Below are 13,793 nucleotides of genomic sequence, written 5' to 3' on the forward strand. Positions count from 1 at the left end.
AATAATATTTTTTTTTCCGTGATTACATTTTCATGCTCGAAGGATGCCTATTTATGTTAGAAAATCGAATTGGAAAAGCTCAATCAAATTAAGCTGTGGAAGAAAACTTGACAGCAACAAAAAGCACATTCATTTTTAGAACTTCGACTGTTTACGAATACTCAAAAGATAAAATAGCTTAAACGTTAAAAAATATGCCCCCCCCCCATGAAATTTCTCAATTGATACATTTCTAAAATTCGAGTTTCACCAGTGTTTATTCTAGGCAATATTTTTATATTGCTTGAAAACATGATTTCAATTTTAATAAATCAGCCACCAAATCAGTGTTTCATAAACTGTATTAGAGACAACCTTACTTAGGGGCGACTGGTTTAATAAATGGGCAAAAGTGTTTTTTGCCGAGGGTCTGACAGGAAGTAATGCAGGTTCTAACTGAAACAGGAAGTGCGAGGGGTAAAGGCACAGCTCTGTCTATTCATTGGCTAATGTAACTTAGCATGCACGTGTGCCCTTGTTTTGTATGAGAGCACCAAGCTTCAGGGCTGACTTTAGTATGTTTCAATGTGGGATTATCTAATGGCACATTCTTCTAGAAAAGTATATTTATAATAATTAAAAAAATGAAGAAACATATGGGATATTTTATTATATTTATTGTTATAGAGACCTGCAGAAACTTTACTTTTCTGTTTCATGTTTGTCTCGTAGCCTATGTTCATCTGGATCCCTGAACTGTATTGGAGTTTTACAAGATATACAAGGTACAGTGCTGGCGCCACTGCATTATCAATAATACAATCATTTCACTGTTTCTCTATACTCACTCCATCATTGTTTTCTCTCCTAAAGAAACTTGCCCTGCTCCTAAGGTGATGAAGACATGTGATTCCCTGACGGATAAGTTTGGTGCTGCCTGTGCCCCCACATGCCAACTCCTGGCCACAGGAATTAGCTGTGTAAGTATCTAGTCTGAAATGTAGGCCTAATGCACCACAGATGCATTAAATAAGTGTCATTAAATAAACTCCTTGGTGCAAAAAGACAGAATAAACACACTTATACCATTATTAGGAGTCATTTACTGCTGGTTTAGCTAAAACTTGCCATAACAATGTATGCTGTTGTGTTTCCATAGATTCCCACTAAGTGTGTAAGTGGATGTGTTTGCCCTTCTGGTACATATGAAGACTTGGATGGCAGCTGTGTGGCAAACACTGATTGTTCATGTGAATTCGGGGGCGAGATCTATAAAACAGGAGAAACTATGCATAGTGAATGCCAGACCTGGTAAGAAGAAGACAAGCGGTTGTACAACCACCATACAATGGCAGTAACATGGAGCAGATAGTATCAGTCATGTGCATCAGGAAAAGTATTGTTTCTTCATATTGGGTTATGCAAGTAATCTTACATGGATCCAATACATGCACTTCTTTAAAAAAAAGTGTATTGGTCCCATGTCATATAACCAACATAACCCAGCTCAAAGTGGCAAGAGGTTTAGAGAGCTGCGCTGGTCTGGAGAGAAGCTAAGTGGTAAGAGAGACCAAAATCCAGAAGATTCCTGGATATTCTAGGAATAGATTTTGTAAGGTAGATTTAATGGCTCAATATTATATGAATTGTTTTGGGATCCCATAGTTTATTCAGGGAGCCCAATAAGGACAAATTTGGGGTGAATGCCTGTTTGTTCTCCTAGATACACCTGAAAATCATGCATTAAGGTTAATAAGAGCAAAATTTGGCATGAAGGTATATTTGCTGTTCTCTACATAATTTGAACTACTGTATAGCTGAATGGCCAGCACTTCATATACAATATATATACCTTGGTTAGGAGCTAAGGTGGGCCATGGGCAAATGTTAGGCCTCAAAAGTAAGCCTGACAACCACTGTTCTATGACATATATAATTTTTCATTACTGATGGAGCTAGTGACAGATTTGATACATGAATGATGTGTTTTATATATGGACACCAAGCAGACCTCATCTACAGTATTCTTTCCTTGTTATTCCAGCACATGTAATGGAGGCCAGTGGAACTGTGAGGCAAATCTAAACTGTGCGTCCACTTGTGTGTTGTATGGAGAGAGCCACATCAAAACCTTTGATGGGCAACAATATGTGTTTGAGGGAAACTGTGAATATACCCTAGTGACGGTAAATGACAAAACAAATTGTAAAAAATATACCTACAACTTTGTGGAACTTAACCATTTTTTTTTTTTTACTTTAAATTAAAGTAATAGCCTTTACTGGGTAACTGAATCAATTTTAAATGATTTTCTTAACTTTTGGGACTACTTATGTCTCATAATTTTTACTTCCCCATCTCATTGCTGCTATTCTCCGCTGTAGTGTATGTTGCCATTCTAACTAAACTTATTTTCACTTAAAAATGGGGGCAGTTTTAACCCCTCCAAGAACAACCCATGCTATTGACTTAATTATTGGCACAACAATACGTTACAACCTGTGGGGGGGGGTAAATACTATTGGTCAAAGTCATAATAACATGTTGCTAGGCCTAACAATATAAATGTTAAGACCCCCAAAATTTGTGTTGCTCTATTTGCACGTATTTAGCAAACTTGCATATTAATTACGCAATATACCAGGACTCTATACTTTTCAAACTGCCACCCCAACGTATATGCTCTGGCTATGGTTTACTACAGTGCCCATACGTGAGAGGAAACCATAGTAAGCCAAACCATATTACTCTGGAAGCAATCACAGATACCTTCATGTTTGTTTAGAGTGGCTCAGTGAAATAGTTATTGCATAATCCATACAGTGCACCCACACAAACATGATTGACCAAGTCTGTCTTTCTCTCTCTTTCTCTAGGATGGATGTGGGGTCAACAACTCTTTGTCTTCATTCAAGATAGTGACAGAGAATGTAGTCTGTGGCACAACTGGTGTCACCTGTTCTAGAGCAATCACTGCATCCATTGGGGTGAGAAAATGTTTCTAGGCCTTAATCTTCCATACAATATTTCATGAAATGAGTTATATATTAAGAGATTGAATTAAGTTCATTATATAGAATATGATTAATCGTAACTTTCATGTTGGCCAGGACACAACCTTGAAAATGTTTGATGAAAAATACACCATAACAGGAGGTAAAGATGCAAAAGATATTAACGTGCTAAACAACACTCTCTTCATCGAATTTGTGATCACCATACCCAATAAGTTTCGGATCTCCATTCTGTGGAATAAAGATATGAATGTATTCATCAAGGTTTTCAAGCTTGGCAAGGTAAGTTTCTCTGATAAGTAAGTTAATATTGCATAAGGAACTGTCTCTGAAAGACTCCAATTAAATGTGGTGGCTTTCAAAAACACTTTATTCTAAACGTTTTTGCTGCATGGTGTTTAATAATGGAATACCTGTGCTACCCATAGTTCTTTTATTATATTTCTTTACAGGCTATGACCTAGATTTAGTTGCTTTATAAAAATGTACATTATCTCCAAATTAATCTGTAATCATCAAACCCATCTTTTTAATACCAAGACACATGCATGGAGCATGGTGTATGGGAGTAGGGTACCTTCAAAGTTCCCCACAATAAGATGGAGTTCACTGCTGAAATCTGATCATTTGGGAAGGAATGAGCCTTAGTAAAAACATTAAAAATACTTGATAAAAAGGGAAAACTTTTAGAATACCCCAATTTAATTTTTAATGTATCAACCCCTTGGTAAATAGGTTCTATGAGTTTTATATGTTCAAGAATTAAAGAAACAAACTCTCTTTGCAATCATTCAGCAATCCGTCTGTGGCCTGTGTGGCAATTATAACGGGAACATAAAGGATGACTATCAAACAAGGAGCAAGTATGTAACCTCAAATGCACTGGACTTTATCAATTCATGGAGGGAAAGTCCAATGTGCAATAATGTCAGATTCATAGTAAGCCCGTGTGATGCAAATCCGCAGCGCAAGACTTGGGCTGTAAACTCTTGCTCCGTTATAAACAGCCCAACGTTTGAAGCCTGCCAGAAAGTGGTAAGACTGATTTTGTCATTCAAACTTTACTAGTCTGTGTTTTTAAATAGGCACTTGTCTTTGTTTAATGCATTTAGGAGAAATCCTTTGTTATACTGGTCCAGCATGGATCTTTATATTAACACTTTCAATGTAATAGTGAACCACCTTACTAGAACATATTAATGGAAAGCATATACGGATGTCCAACTTGTAGAACTTAAAGGTATTAGCTACTTGTTAGGGTTGATCAGGGGCAGCACAAGAGTAGTAAGTTATGCATCCCTGGTACCTAAGGTACTCCCAAAGCCAACAATAGCATGCACTACATAGTCACACACATTTCAACATAACCCCTTTCCTGACATTCATTGCCAAACTTTACCTGCACATTTATACCAAAAATATCGTATACATTAGTGCTTGGTGTGGAAGGGCAAAGACAGCACTCGGCTACAAAGAAAGAGAACCACCAATGATATAAGGTAATACAGTAAGGACTTTAAATTTCCACTGCAAAAAAAAAGGGCTGCTAAATTATTTTATTTGTTTTGCATTTGTTTGTGAATTATATCTACAATACAATGAACATTGCATGCTTTTGACTCCTATGTAGGTTGCCACTGAGTTTCTTCTTATCCCATTTTCAGGTAAACAGTCAGTCATACTATGATTCCTGTGTGAATGACGCCTGTGGTTGTGATACAGGAGGGGATTGCACCTGCATGTGTGATGCTGTACAGGCCTATGCCAAAGCTTGCCTGGCTGCTGGCATTTGCGTTGACTGGAGAACACCAGACTTCTGCCGTAAGTTTTTTACATTTTGTTTAGAAAAAAACAAAACACTGGGATTTGCTCCCTGTTCCTTTTGAGGAACCCAGGACTTGGTGATATCACATTATTTTTAACACGTATAAAGGACGGGTCAGTTCTACTACTACCTATTGCAAAGTAGAAAAATCTACTTATGGGAGTGACAAGTAATAATGTGTAACCTTGCTTATATAAACACCTTCACAACAGAATTTTCTTCACTCTTGGCCATGGAGACTTATCCCAAACAGTCTGACCCCTAGATATATAAATATATGTGCCATATAATGCAAGTAGAATCTAACTCTACCCCTAACTTGGTTTTATTACAGTCAAATGCTTGTTATTAATGAAGCTATTTGAAATTCAGAAATATAGTATGTCAGTCAGCATGTTCCTCTTTGTGTCTTCCAGCGGTTTATTGTGACTACAAGAACACACACGTTGCTACAGAGAATGGATATGTCTACAGTCCTGATGTTAATTGCACGTGGCATTACCAGCCTTGCCAGTGCCCTTTTGCTCTTCATGCCTATCCAAACCAAAACTTTGAAGGTACATAACTGTAACACCAGATCAAGGGGTTTAAAAAAAGTTGGGGGAGTTTGTTAAAAGATGTTCAGCGGTTCCCAGCGTTACTCTTCACCCAATGTGGACATTAAATATAAAAAGATAACATTTAGGGCATTTATCGTCTCCTTATTAAAGGCTATTTTCTATGCTGAGGCAGATTATTGTCTTTCTGACTAGTTATGTTGAATTTAATTTATATCAGTCAGGTATCTAGGGATTTACTTTCTCAGATGTCCATTAAATGTCTACTGAGTCCAATATCATGAGGCTAGACCCCCCTCTCCCATTACACACTACCATGAATCATGAGCCTACTGTTTCTCTCTCTGTTTCCATAGAAAATATTTTAAGTATTTGTTATTGTGCCAAGTAATGCTTTTTAATAGCTTTGGTTTAACTCTGTCTTTCCATACAGGTTGCTACCAGTGTGGACCCGATAAATTCTTTGACCCAGAAAAAAATACTTGTGTGCCATGTGGTAAGTTGTCTACATTCAAAGCAGTGTCTTCATTTCACATGAAAAGGAATGCAATCCTCATTGTGTATGTTTTGTAAGCCTGTGTGTATATGCTTATGACTTAATAGTAGAAGTCCCACCTTTCATTTTACATATATATGTGCCTTTAACTTATTGGCCTGTATAGGAGTATATATTCATGAATTAATATGAAGACCATCAGCATGAAATGACGTGCCCCAAATATCTTTTATGGTGTAATCACAGGCTTAATAAACCCCTTTATGATAAGCACCACTGTCACATACAGAGGGAATTTATAGTTGCACACTTAGAGGATAATAACCTAGAGGTCCACAAGGCCTTGCAGATGAACACAGTACCAGAACTCTCTGGGTGTCTGTCTGGGCATCACCAGGGCATTGGCTCCTTTATTACTCCTCAATGAAGTATCAGCTACTCAACAAATTGGCCTGTCACCAACTCTACAAAACACAGGGAATCCTGCACCATACTCTCATGATATTAAAGTGAAAGGAGAAATGTGCAGTTGATAGGATTCCTATGGCAATAAAGTTTAAACCTAACTTATAATACTAAAATTAACTAACTTGTGTTAAAAACACCACCAAGGTGCATTATGAAAGCGTAGCAAAGTATACGGCACCCTAAACCAGAGAGTGAACTCCAACACTCCTCCAGTACTCCTTAAGTGTCTCACTTATAATTGTAGTAGCCACCACAAATATAAACTTGTTATACGGATAACCGTATTTTGTTATCCTGTATTACTGCGCCAGTTGAGTATATCTAACTGAATAGGACAAAATTGGACAGAATTGTGAATCCTGACTTTTTATCAGACTCTCGGAGAAAAGACTGGGAGTTATAGCTGGACGTTGTATGGAAGACGGGCTTATATAAAGGCACATCACACTGCAGGCAAAGGGAAGAGGGAGTTCTGACGGTTAAGAGACTACCCAATTGCACCCCAGTGTGCTTTTCACCCACCCAACCCCTATCTAGCTAAAGTCATACAGTGTGAGCACCACAGCTGAGTGTCCAGTGGCCAAACAGCCAAAAGAAGTTTTTTTGGGCAGAAAATATTATGAGTTTTCAGCAATTGTTCTGATTGCAGTAACACTCCAAAACGCTCCAAACAAATATGTTGAGAGCTACAAAATCAGGCTTACCACAAGGCATCATCTTACTGCAGGCAAAGTGGAGGGTGGGAAAGAGTCCTAGCTGTGTACATGACTACCCAGTTGCACCCCAGTGTGCTTATAACCCACCATCCCCTAGCTAAGTAAGGCCTTGCAGTTAAGATAAAAGCATCAAGTGCCCAAATAGCCTGTGGGAAAAATTTAGACCTTAAAAATTAATTATTGGTGGCAAAATGTTGTTTGCCTGGTACTCAATGCTATTAAAAAGAGAACCACTAAGAGCAACACCTGACACACGTTTAGTTTCAAACAAAGCTTTCTCCAAGGTGTCCCGCCCACCACCACATCCGTATTTAAACACCCTCAATAAGTGCACATAATACATCGTCTAGTATGCGCATTCCTTGGTACCACCTCCTTACTCATCATAGACATAGAGATTGAATAGCCACACCTCCTCTGTGTCTCTACCACATTCTCCCTAATAGCTCCCTATTAACATAAGTCGGAAGCAAAGTGTTCCAAATCCTTTGGAATTGCCCAATACTAACTAGGCAAAATAAGAGGTATATCTGTTCAACAAAATAAATAAATAGGATGCCACGGAAAACTATAAACAGATCACCAGGATTTTGATCACAAACAAAAATATAGTTCATTTCTAATTAATGTTCACTCACTTGTATTACCCAAATTCAGGCTGTGTAGAGCTATTTAAACCAGAATAGGGATACTAAAAACCAGAAAAAGCAGTAAAACCCCACACTACCTTACTAAAATGAATTGAGACCTAATTATAAAAGTGCTTAGTGCTATTATTATAATAATAATAATATGCTTAGTTCTCAATCAATTTAGCATTCAATTAATGATATTTCAATCGATTGTGTTATATACAAATGATTACAGTGCTTAAGTGCTATAAATTAGGTGCTGTGACTTTCAATAAAATGTATCTACACACAATTGATGAAGAATCTAAAAATTCATGGTTCTTATATGGATTAAATAAGGTGCTAGTGCTGTAGTTATAATTTTAAAGTGAGTTCATGGTATCAAACCATTAAAAATAAAGCGTCAGCAATTCATGAATAAAAGTTAGAAATTGGAAAATAGTATAGAGGTGGAGTTGTCCCAAAGAAACTGGCTGCGTTGTTCTAAGCCCTGGGACACCACACGTGGGAGAAAGGCAGAACACTGAGGACTGTGGTCTCGTTACTACGTTTAACTGTCTGGTAAAGAGAGCTAACTTTGCTATAAAACCAACAAATCCTCAGTGCCTTAGAGATAATAGAGAATAAAAGGAATGAATGCTGCGCTAGTAGCGCTACAATTCAATTACATTTCTCTGGATCTGAGATTCAAAGTGTAAAAAGGGAAAATTTCAATAAGTTTTTTAAAAGAAAAAAGGTTTGAAGGCTCGCCGACACTCGTATCACATAAGCAAGGCAAATGGGCTTTCCATCCGTCCCATGGCTTTTTAAAGCTTCAGCGTCTGACGTCATTGAGATCTCGCGGGATTCTCACAAAGTGGAGCCTCATTGCTGCTCACCTGTCAGCATGATACTCACAGCTTTCCTAACATGTCAATCACTCCAGTTTGTCTCAGGAAAACAACCGGGCTCAATGATTAGGTAATCTCCTCCCATAAGGGGAGGACGTCAGGGTTTTTACCACGGATCTATGGGGAAAAGGGTTACCATCGAGATTTACCATGGCAACCAATATAATGTCCAGAAGTAACATTTCGGTTCACTGATTTTAATCAAACCGTTAATACGGGTGTATATAGACTTAGATGAATGTCTGGAAAAGCATATTTTCGTTTATGCCATTAAGAGAGATTGTATTTAATTTAAAAATCCAGTAACTTTCCCTTCTTAGAAGTGCTTGTTCCAGATCACCCGTTCTGATGCCTAGATTGATTTTTTCTATGGCCCAGAACTTTAAGTCTGCTGGATTTATATTATGGTGTTTTTTTTAAAATGACAAACAACTGTAGATAGAGTTGCATCTGTTTTATCAGTCTTGCCAGCATTGCGTATAGAACTGCAATGCTGCTGAACAAGGATTTATCAAAACAAGGAGTGTTAGCAGTGGGAGAGCTACAGTTAAAGGGGTGGTTCACCTTTAAGCAAACTTTTAGTATGTTATAGAATGCAATTGGTTTTCATTATTTATTCTTTATAGCGTTTGAGTAATTTGTCATTATTTTAGACAATCTGGTTGCTAGGGTCCAAATTACCCTATCAACCATGCAGTGATTTGAATAAGGGACTGGAATATGAATAGGAGCGGACCCAATTAGAAAGATGAGTAATTAAAAGTAGCAATAACAATACATTTGTAGCCTTAAGGAGCATTTTGTTTTTAGATGGGGTCATTTGAAAGCTGGAAAGAGTCAGAAGAAAAGGGCAAATCATTATTAAACTATAAAAAAAATAATGAATACCAAATGAATAGTTGGCCATTTTACAACATACTTAGGGCTCTTACTGACGAGCGGTTGAAGCTGCGCTCCCCTGCGTTCCGTTTTTCAGCGTTCAGCCGCAGGGGAGCGCAGGAATAGACGCATTTAGCTTTTTTCAATGGGGCTGTACTCACAGAGGCGAGTGTAGGCACCGAACGCAGGTTGAGATGCAACATGCTGCATTTTTCCTGCGTTCAGCACCTACACGCGCCTGGGTGAGTACAGCTTTATTGAAAAAAGCTCAATACGTCTATTCCTGCGCTCCCCTGCGGCTGAACGCTGAAAAACGGAACGCAGGGGAGCGCAGCTTCAACCGCTCGTCAGTAAGAGCCCTAAAAGTTAACTTAAAGTTGACAGTGCTGCAAAATATGCTGGCGCTATATAAATACAAGTTAATAATAATAATAGTAATAATGTATAGAATTAATAGCAGTAGCTTTTCAATAAAGATCACTACCAATAGAGCCATCCCGATGCAAGATCAGTGTTATCAAGGAACCTATTCTCACAATATAGAATTTATTCAAATTCAATGCTTGAATAAACTCTTTATTCAAATTCATTGCCACTAACTTTCACCACCTATAGTGAGCTCCACAAATCTAACCTATTACTATGTACCCTAACTCTTGACTCCCAATGGTACCCTACTGAGGCGGCAAACTGAAGGCTCCTTGGCATCTTTCACCCTTTTTCTCACATTGGCATGCTGTTCTTTCCCTTTTATAACTCCCCCCCCCCCCCGAGGCATCCCCTCCAAGTGCCACAGAGGAAAACATTCCCTAGAACCTCCTCAAGGAGATCACCTACTTAGCAGTGCCATCTAGTGACTGAGAACAAAATAACACTATTTACAGAAATAAACCATTTCAACTCATTACAAGCAGCAATCATGGAGCTTGAGATGTCTGAAAAGACCTAGTGAGGTTAGAGCAAGGAAAGTCAAATATTTTTTTAAGCAGAAGGTATTCACTTGCCTCATGTTAGACTTATATTATTATTATTATTATTATTATTATTATTATTATTATTAGTATTATGAGTGGAGGTATACTTTCCCAGAAAACATCCAGGACCATTGCTTTACTAGAGCAATCTTAACAATCAATCTTCTTAGATCTCATCATTGCAAAATGCATAAACATCAGTGTACTGAGTGCAGTAATACCTATTCAACAAAATGAATTGAGCTTTTATTGTTTCCCATCAAGTGTGCATACCTGGGTGGTGTTTGATTTGTATTTGTTTTTTCATTATTGCCATTTTATTTTTAATTATTAGCTAGGGCTGTGAATTGTGTTTACTGTGTAGCATCATCATGTCCTGTAAAGACTCATCATTAAACTTTCCTGTTCTTTTCCAGAAATACCCACAACAACAATAGGACCATCTACTACAACAGAAACAACAGGTACATTTTGTATTCATTCATCCTCCATGAGCTCAGATCTAAGAGCCTGAAATAATTGTACTTGGGTCTGTTTATCGGTGTATGTATGTGTGTGTGTGTGTGTGTGTGTATATATACAGTATATGTGTGTGTGCGCTATATATGTCTATAGCAGGGATCCCCAACCTTTTGAACCCGTGAGAAACATTCAGAAGAAAAAGGAGTTGGGGAGCAACACTAGCATAAAAAATGTTCTTGGGGTGCCAAATAAGTGCTGTGATTGGCCATTTAGTAGCCCCTATGTGGATTGTCAACCTACATTGAGGCTCTGTTTGGTAGTTCACCTGGTTTTTATGCAATCAAAACTTGCCTCCAGGCTTGGAATTCAAAAATAATAGTCTGCTTTGAGGCCACTGGGAGCAACATCCAAGAGGTTGGAGAGCAACATGTTGCTCACGAGCTACTGGTTGGGGATCACTGGTCTATAGTTTATGAGGTCATTACATAAAGGCTTAGAAAGACCATTTGGACAAAGAACAAGGTAATAAGAAACTGTAATACTAAATTGGTGTTGTCATATGAGTATCACTGGAGTACATACTGCAAGCAATGATTACCAAATTCCCATGTCCAGTGCAGACCTATAGAACAGAGCATCACTCAAGGCGCAGGAGATGCACATGTATAGAGGTATTTTTCCTTGGGGTGACACAGCGAAATGAAGCTTTGTCCAAGTGGTATGTGGCTGCTGGCAAATACAAATTTACTGAAAATATACAGTAGCTTAAAGCTGAATATCCTTGGAGGTGCCACCTAATGCAATGTAGAACTGTAACTGGATTTTATTATGCATGTTTTTATTATTCTCATGTGACGCATGCTTTGTCCTATACTAAACCTCCAAATGGAGGGTTGGGTGTAGGGTTTCCTTTTTTTTAATGTTACCCTTCCTTTTTAGTTTCCAAACCAGAGACAACTCCAGTATCAACATCAGCAACTGCAACACCAGGTATATCATAAAGGGACTTAAATTGTTATATTCTTTTGCACTTTGTACGTAGTTCCACTTCTTGCTCCCTGAGGAGTAGCTCTTTAGTATGGTGCAATGGTGCAATGGCCCTCTTGCTACTCACAGATCTTTGCATCTTGTGGCCTTAGCATTGGCAAATAAGCCCTCTGAAATCTTCATATAATATCAATGACTTTTCTGCTTATAGATGGCAGTTAGACTCCTTTGAAAATGACATTGCTACAAAAGCTTGATACATGACTTCAAACATTCATGGCACTCATTGCTCTAAAAAACTAAAATACATGCAAACCCCACTTTAGGCAATTGTAACAGGATTCTCATCAATAAACATATGTTTCAGAACTTTCATGTCGGTATGGAAGATTGGCATGCAATTCCTACTTAATATAAAAGTTTTTCCCTAAATCCTTTGAAAATGACATTGCTACAAAAGGCTTAATGCATGATTTTAAACAAAGCTCCCAACGTTTATGTCACAAGTTACTTTATGGGGCAGATTTACCCAGGGTCGAATATCGAGGGTTAATTAACCCTCGATATTCGACTGCCGAATTGAAATCCTTCAACTTCGAATACTGAAGTCAAAGGATTTAGCGCTATTCCTACAATCGAACGATCAAAGGATATTCCTTCGATCAGTAAATTGTTAGGAAGCCTATGGGGACCTTCCCCATAGGCTAACATTGGCCTCGGTAGGTTTTAGGTGGCGAACTAGGGGGGTCAACTAGGGGGTCAAAGACAGTACTTCGACTATCGAATGGTCGAATAGTTGAACGATTTTTAGTTCGAAACGTTTGATTCGAAGTCGTAGTAGTAGTCGAAGGTCGAAGTAGCCAATTCGATGGTGGAAGTAGCCATATTCGACCATTCGAAATTCAAAGTATTTTTTCTTCTATTCCTTCACTCGAGCTAAGTAAATGAGCCCCTTAATGTTTCAATTTGAGCTGGATTATAACATTGTTTATATGTTATTCCTGATGCTAAACATTGACATTATTCTAACAAACCTCCAAATGAAGGGTAGGGACTAGGGTTCCTTTGCTGTTTCTTTTTTTTAATGTTTCACTTCCTTTCTAGTTTCCACAACTTCAGTATCAACATCAGCAACTTCAATATCAGGTAAATGGGATCTTCTTTAAAAATTGAGTGCTCCTAAGCCATGATGGGTAAAAAGTTTCTGTGTTTGCAGCAATTATATTTCCTTTGAAAATGACATTGTTACAAATGCTCTATACATAATTGAAATCAACCATTCCAACATTCATGGCATTCACCATTACATAACCTAAAACAAAGTAGAACAAATTGCTTGCTTCAACTTCTTGGGCCAATGGCACATGGGCAATTTTATGAATTTTTCAAGCCATGTCTTTCCCTAAAAATGTAGTGTCATGCCCATTCTTCTTGTGATTAACCCTATGGCAATCATGAAAAACACCAACATCGACAATTATAATGTAAATCTCAAGAAATTGTGTATTTAGTATGACAAAAGTTACTTTACATGTATGGAATTGATCTGAACTTTAACCTGCCTTTCCTTGGAAACACTATCTAATGCAATGTAATGGAAGACATTCTAACATTTTATATATTATTCGTTATGCTTAACATGGCGAGTCTTCTACCAGACTTCCAAACAAAAGGCTAGGAATAGGGTTCCTGGTTATTTTTTAATTTTCCCCTTATTTTCTAGTTTCCACGCCCATATCAACATCAGCAACTGGAACACCAGGTAAATTACATCTTTTTTAGAACCCGAGCAGTCATTTACAATAGGGGGCAAAAAAATGAATGCTTTATGCACTTACCCCACTTCTTGCCCTGAGGTGCTGGTATGGAAGATTGGCATACAATTCTTACTTAAAATTCACATGGTTGCACAAT

The 13,793-nt window shown here is 37.9% G+C and overlaps 1 protein-coding gene across 1 annotated transcript in view; it reads left to right on the forward strand.

Annotated features, from left to right (window-relative positions):
* muc6.L (mucin 6, oligomeric mucus/gel-forming L homeolog) overlaps positions 1-13,793 on the forward strand; it is a 67,783-nt gene that overhangs the window by 19,949 nt on the left and 34,041 nt on the right. Inside the window, exons 22-35 of the mRNA XM_041589617.1 lie at positions 712-764; positions 853-959; positions 1,139-1,290; positions 2,024-2,165; positions 2,856-2,966; positions 3,090-3,275; positions 3,789-4,028; positions 4,658-4,814; positions 5,235-5,375; positions 5,809-5,871; positions 10,847-10,894; positions 11,832-11,882; positions 12,984-13,025; positions 13,603-13,641. Of these exons, the coding sequence (XP_041445551.1) occupies positions 712-764; positions 853-959; positions 1,139-1,290; positions 2,024-2,165; positions 2,856-2,966; positions 3,090-3,275; positions 3,789-4,028; positions 4,658-4,814; positions 5,235-5,375; positions 5,809-5,871; positions 10,847-10,894; positions 11,832-11,882; positions 12,984-13,025; positions 13,603-13,641 (1,532 nt within the window). The remainder of the gene's footprint in view (positions 1-711; positions 765-852; positions 960-1,138; positions 1,291-2,023; positions 2,166-2,855; positions 2,967-3,089; positions 3,276-3,788; positions 4,029-4,657; positions 4,815-5,234; positions 5,376-5,808; positions 5,872-10,846; positions 10,895-11,831; positions 11,883-12,983; positions 13,026-13,602; positions 13,642-13,793) is intronic.

This window comes from Xenopus laevis, chromosome 4L, assembly GCF_017654675.1.
Source record: "Xenopus laevis strain J_2021 chromosome 4L, Xenopus_laevis_v10.1, whole genome shotgun sequence".
In the NCBI taxonomy this organism is placed as follows: domain Eukaryota; kingdom Metazoa; phylum Chordata; class Amphibia; order Anura; family Pipidae; genus Xenopus; species Xenopus laevis.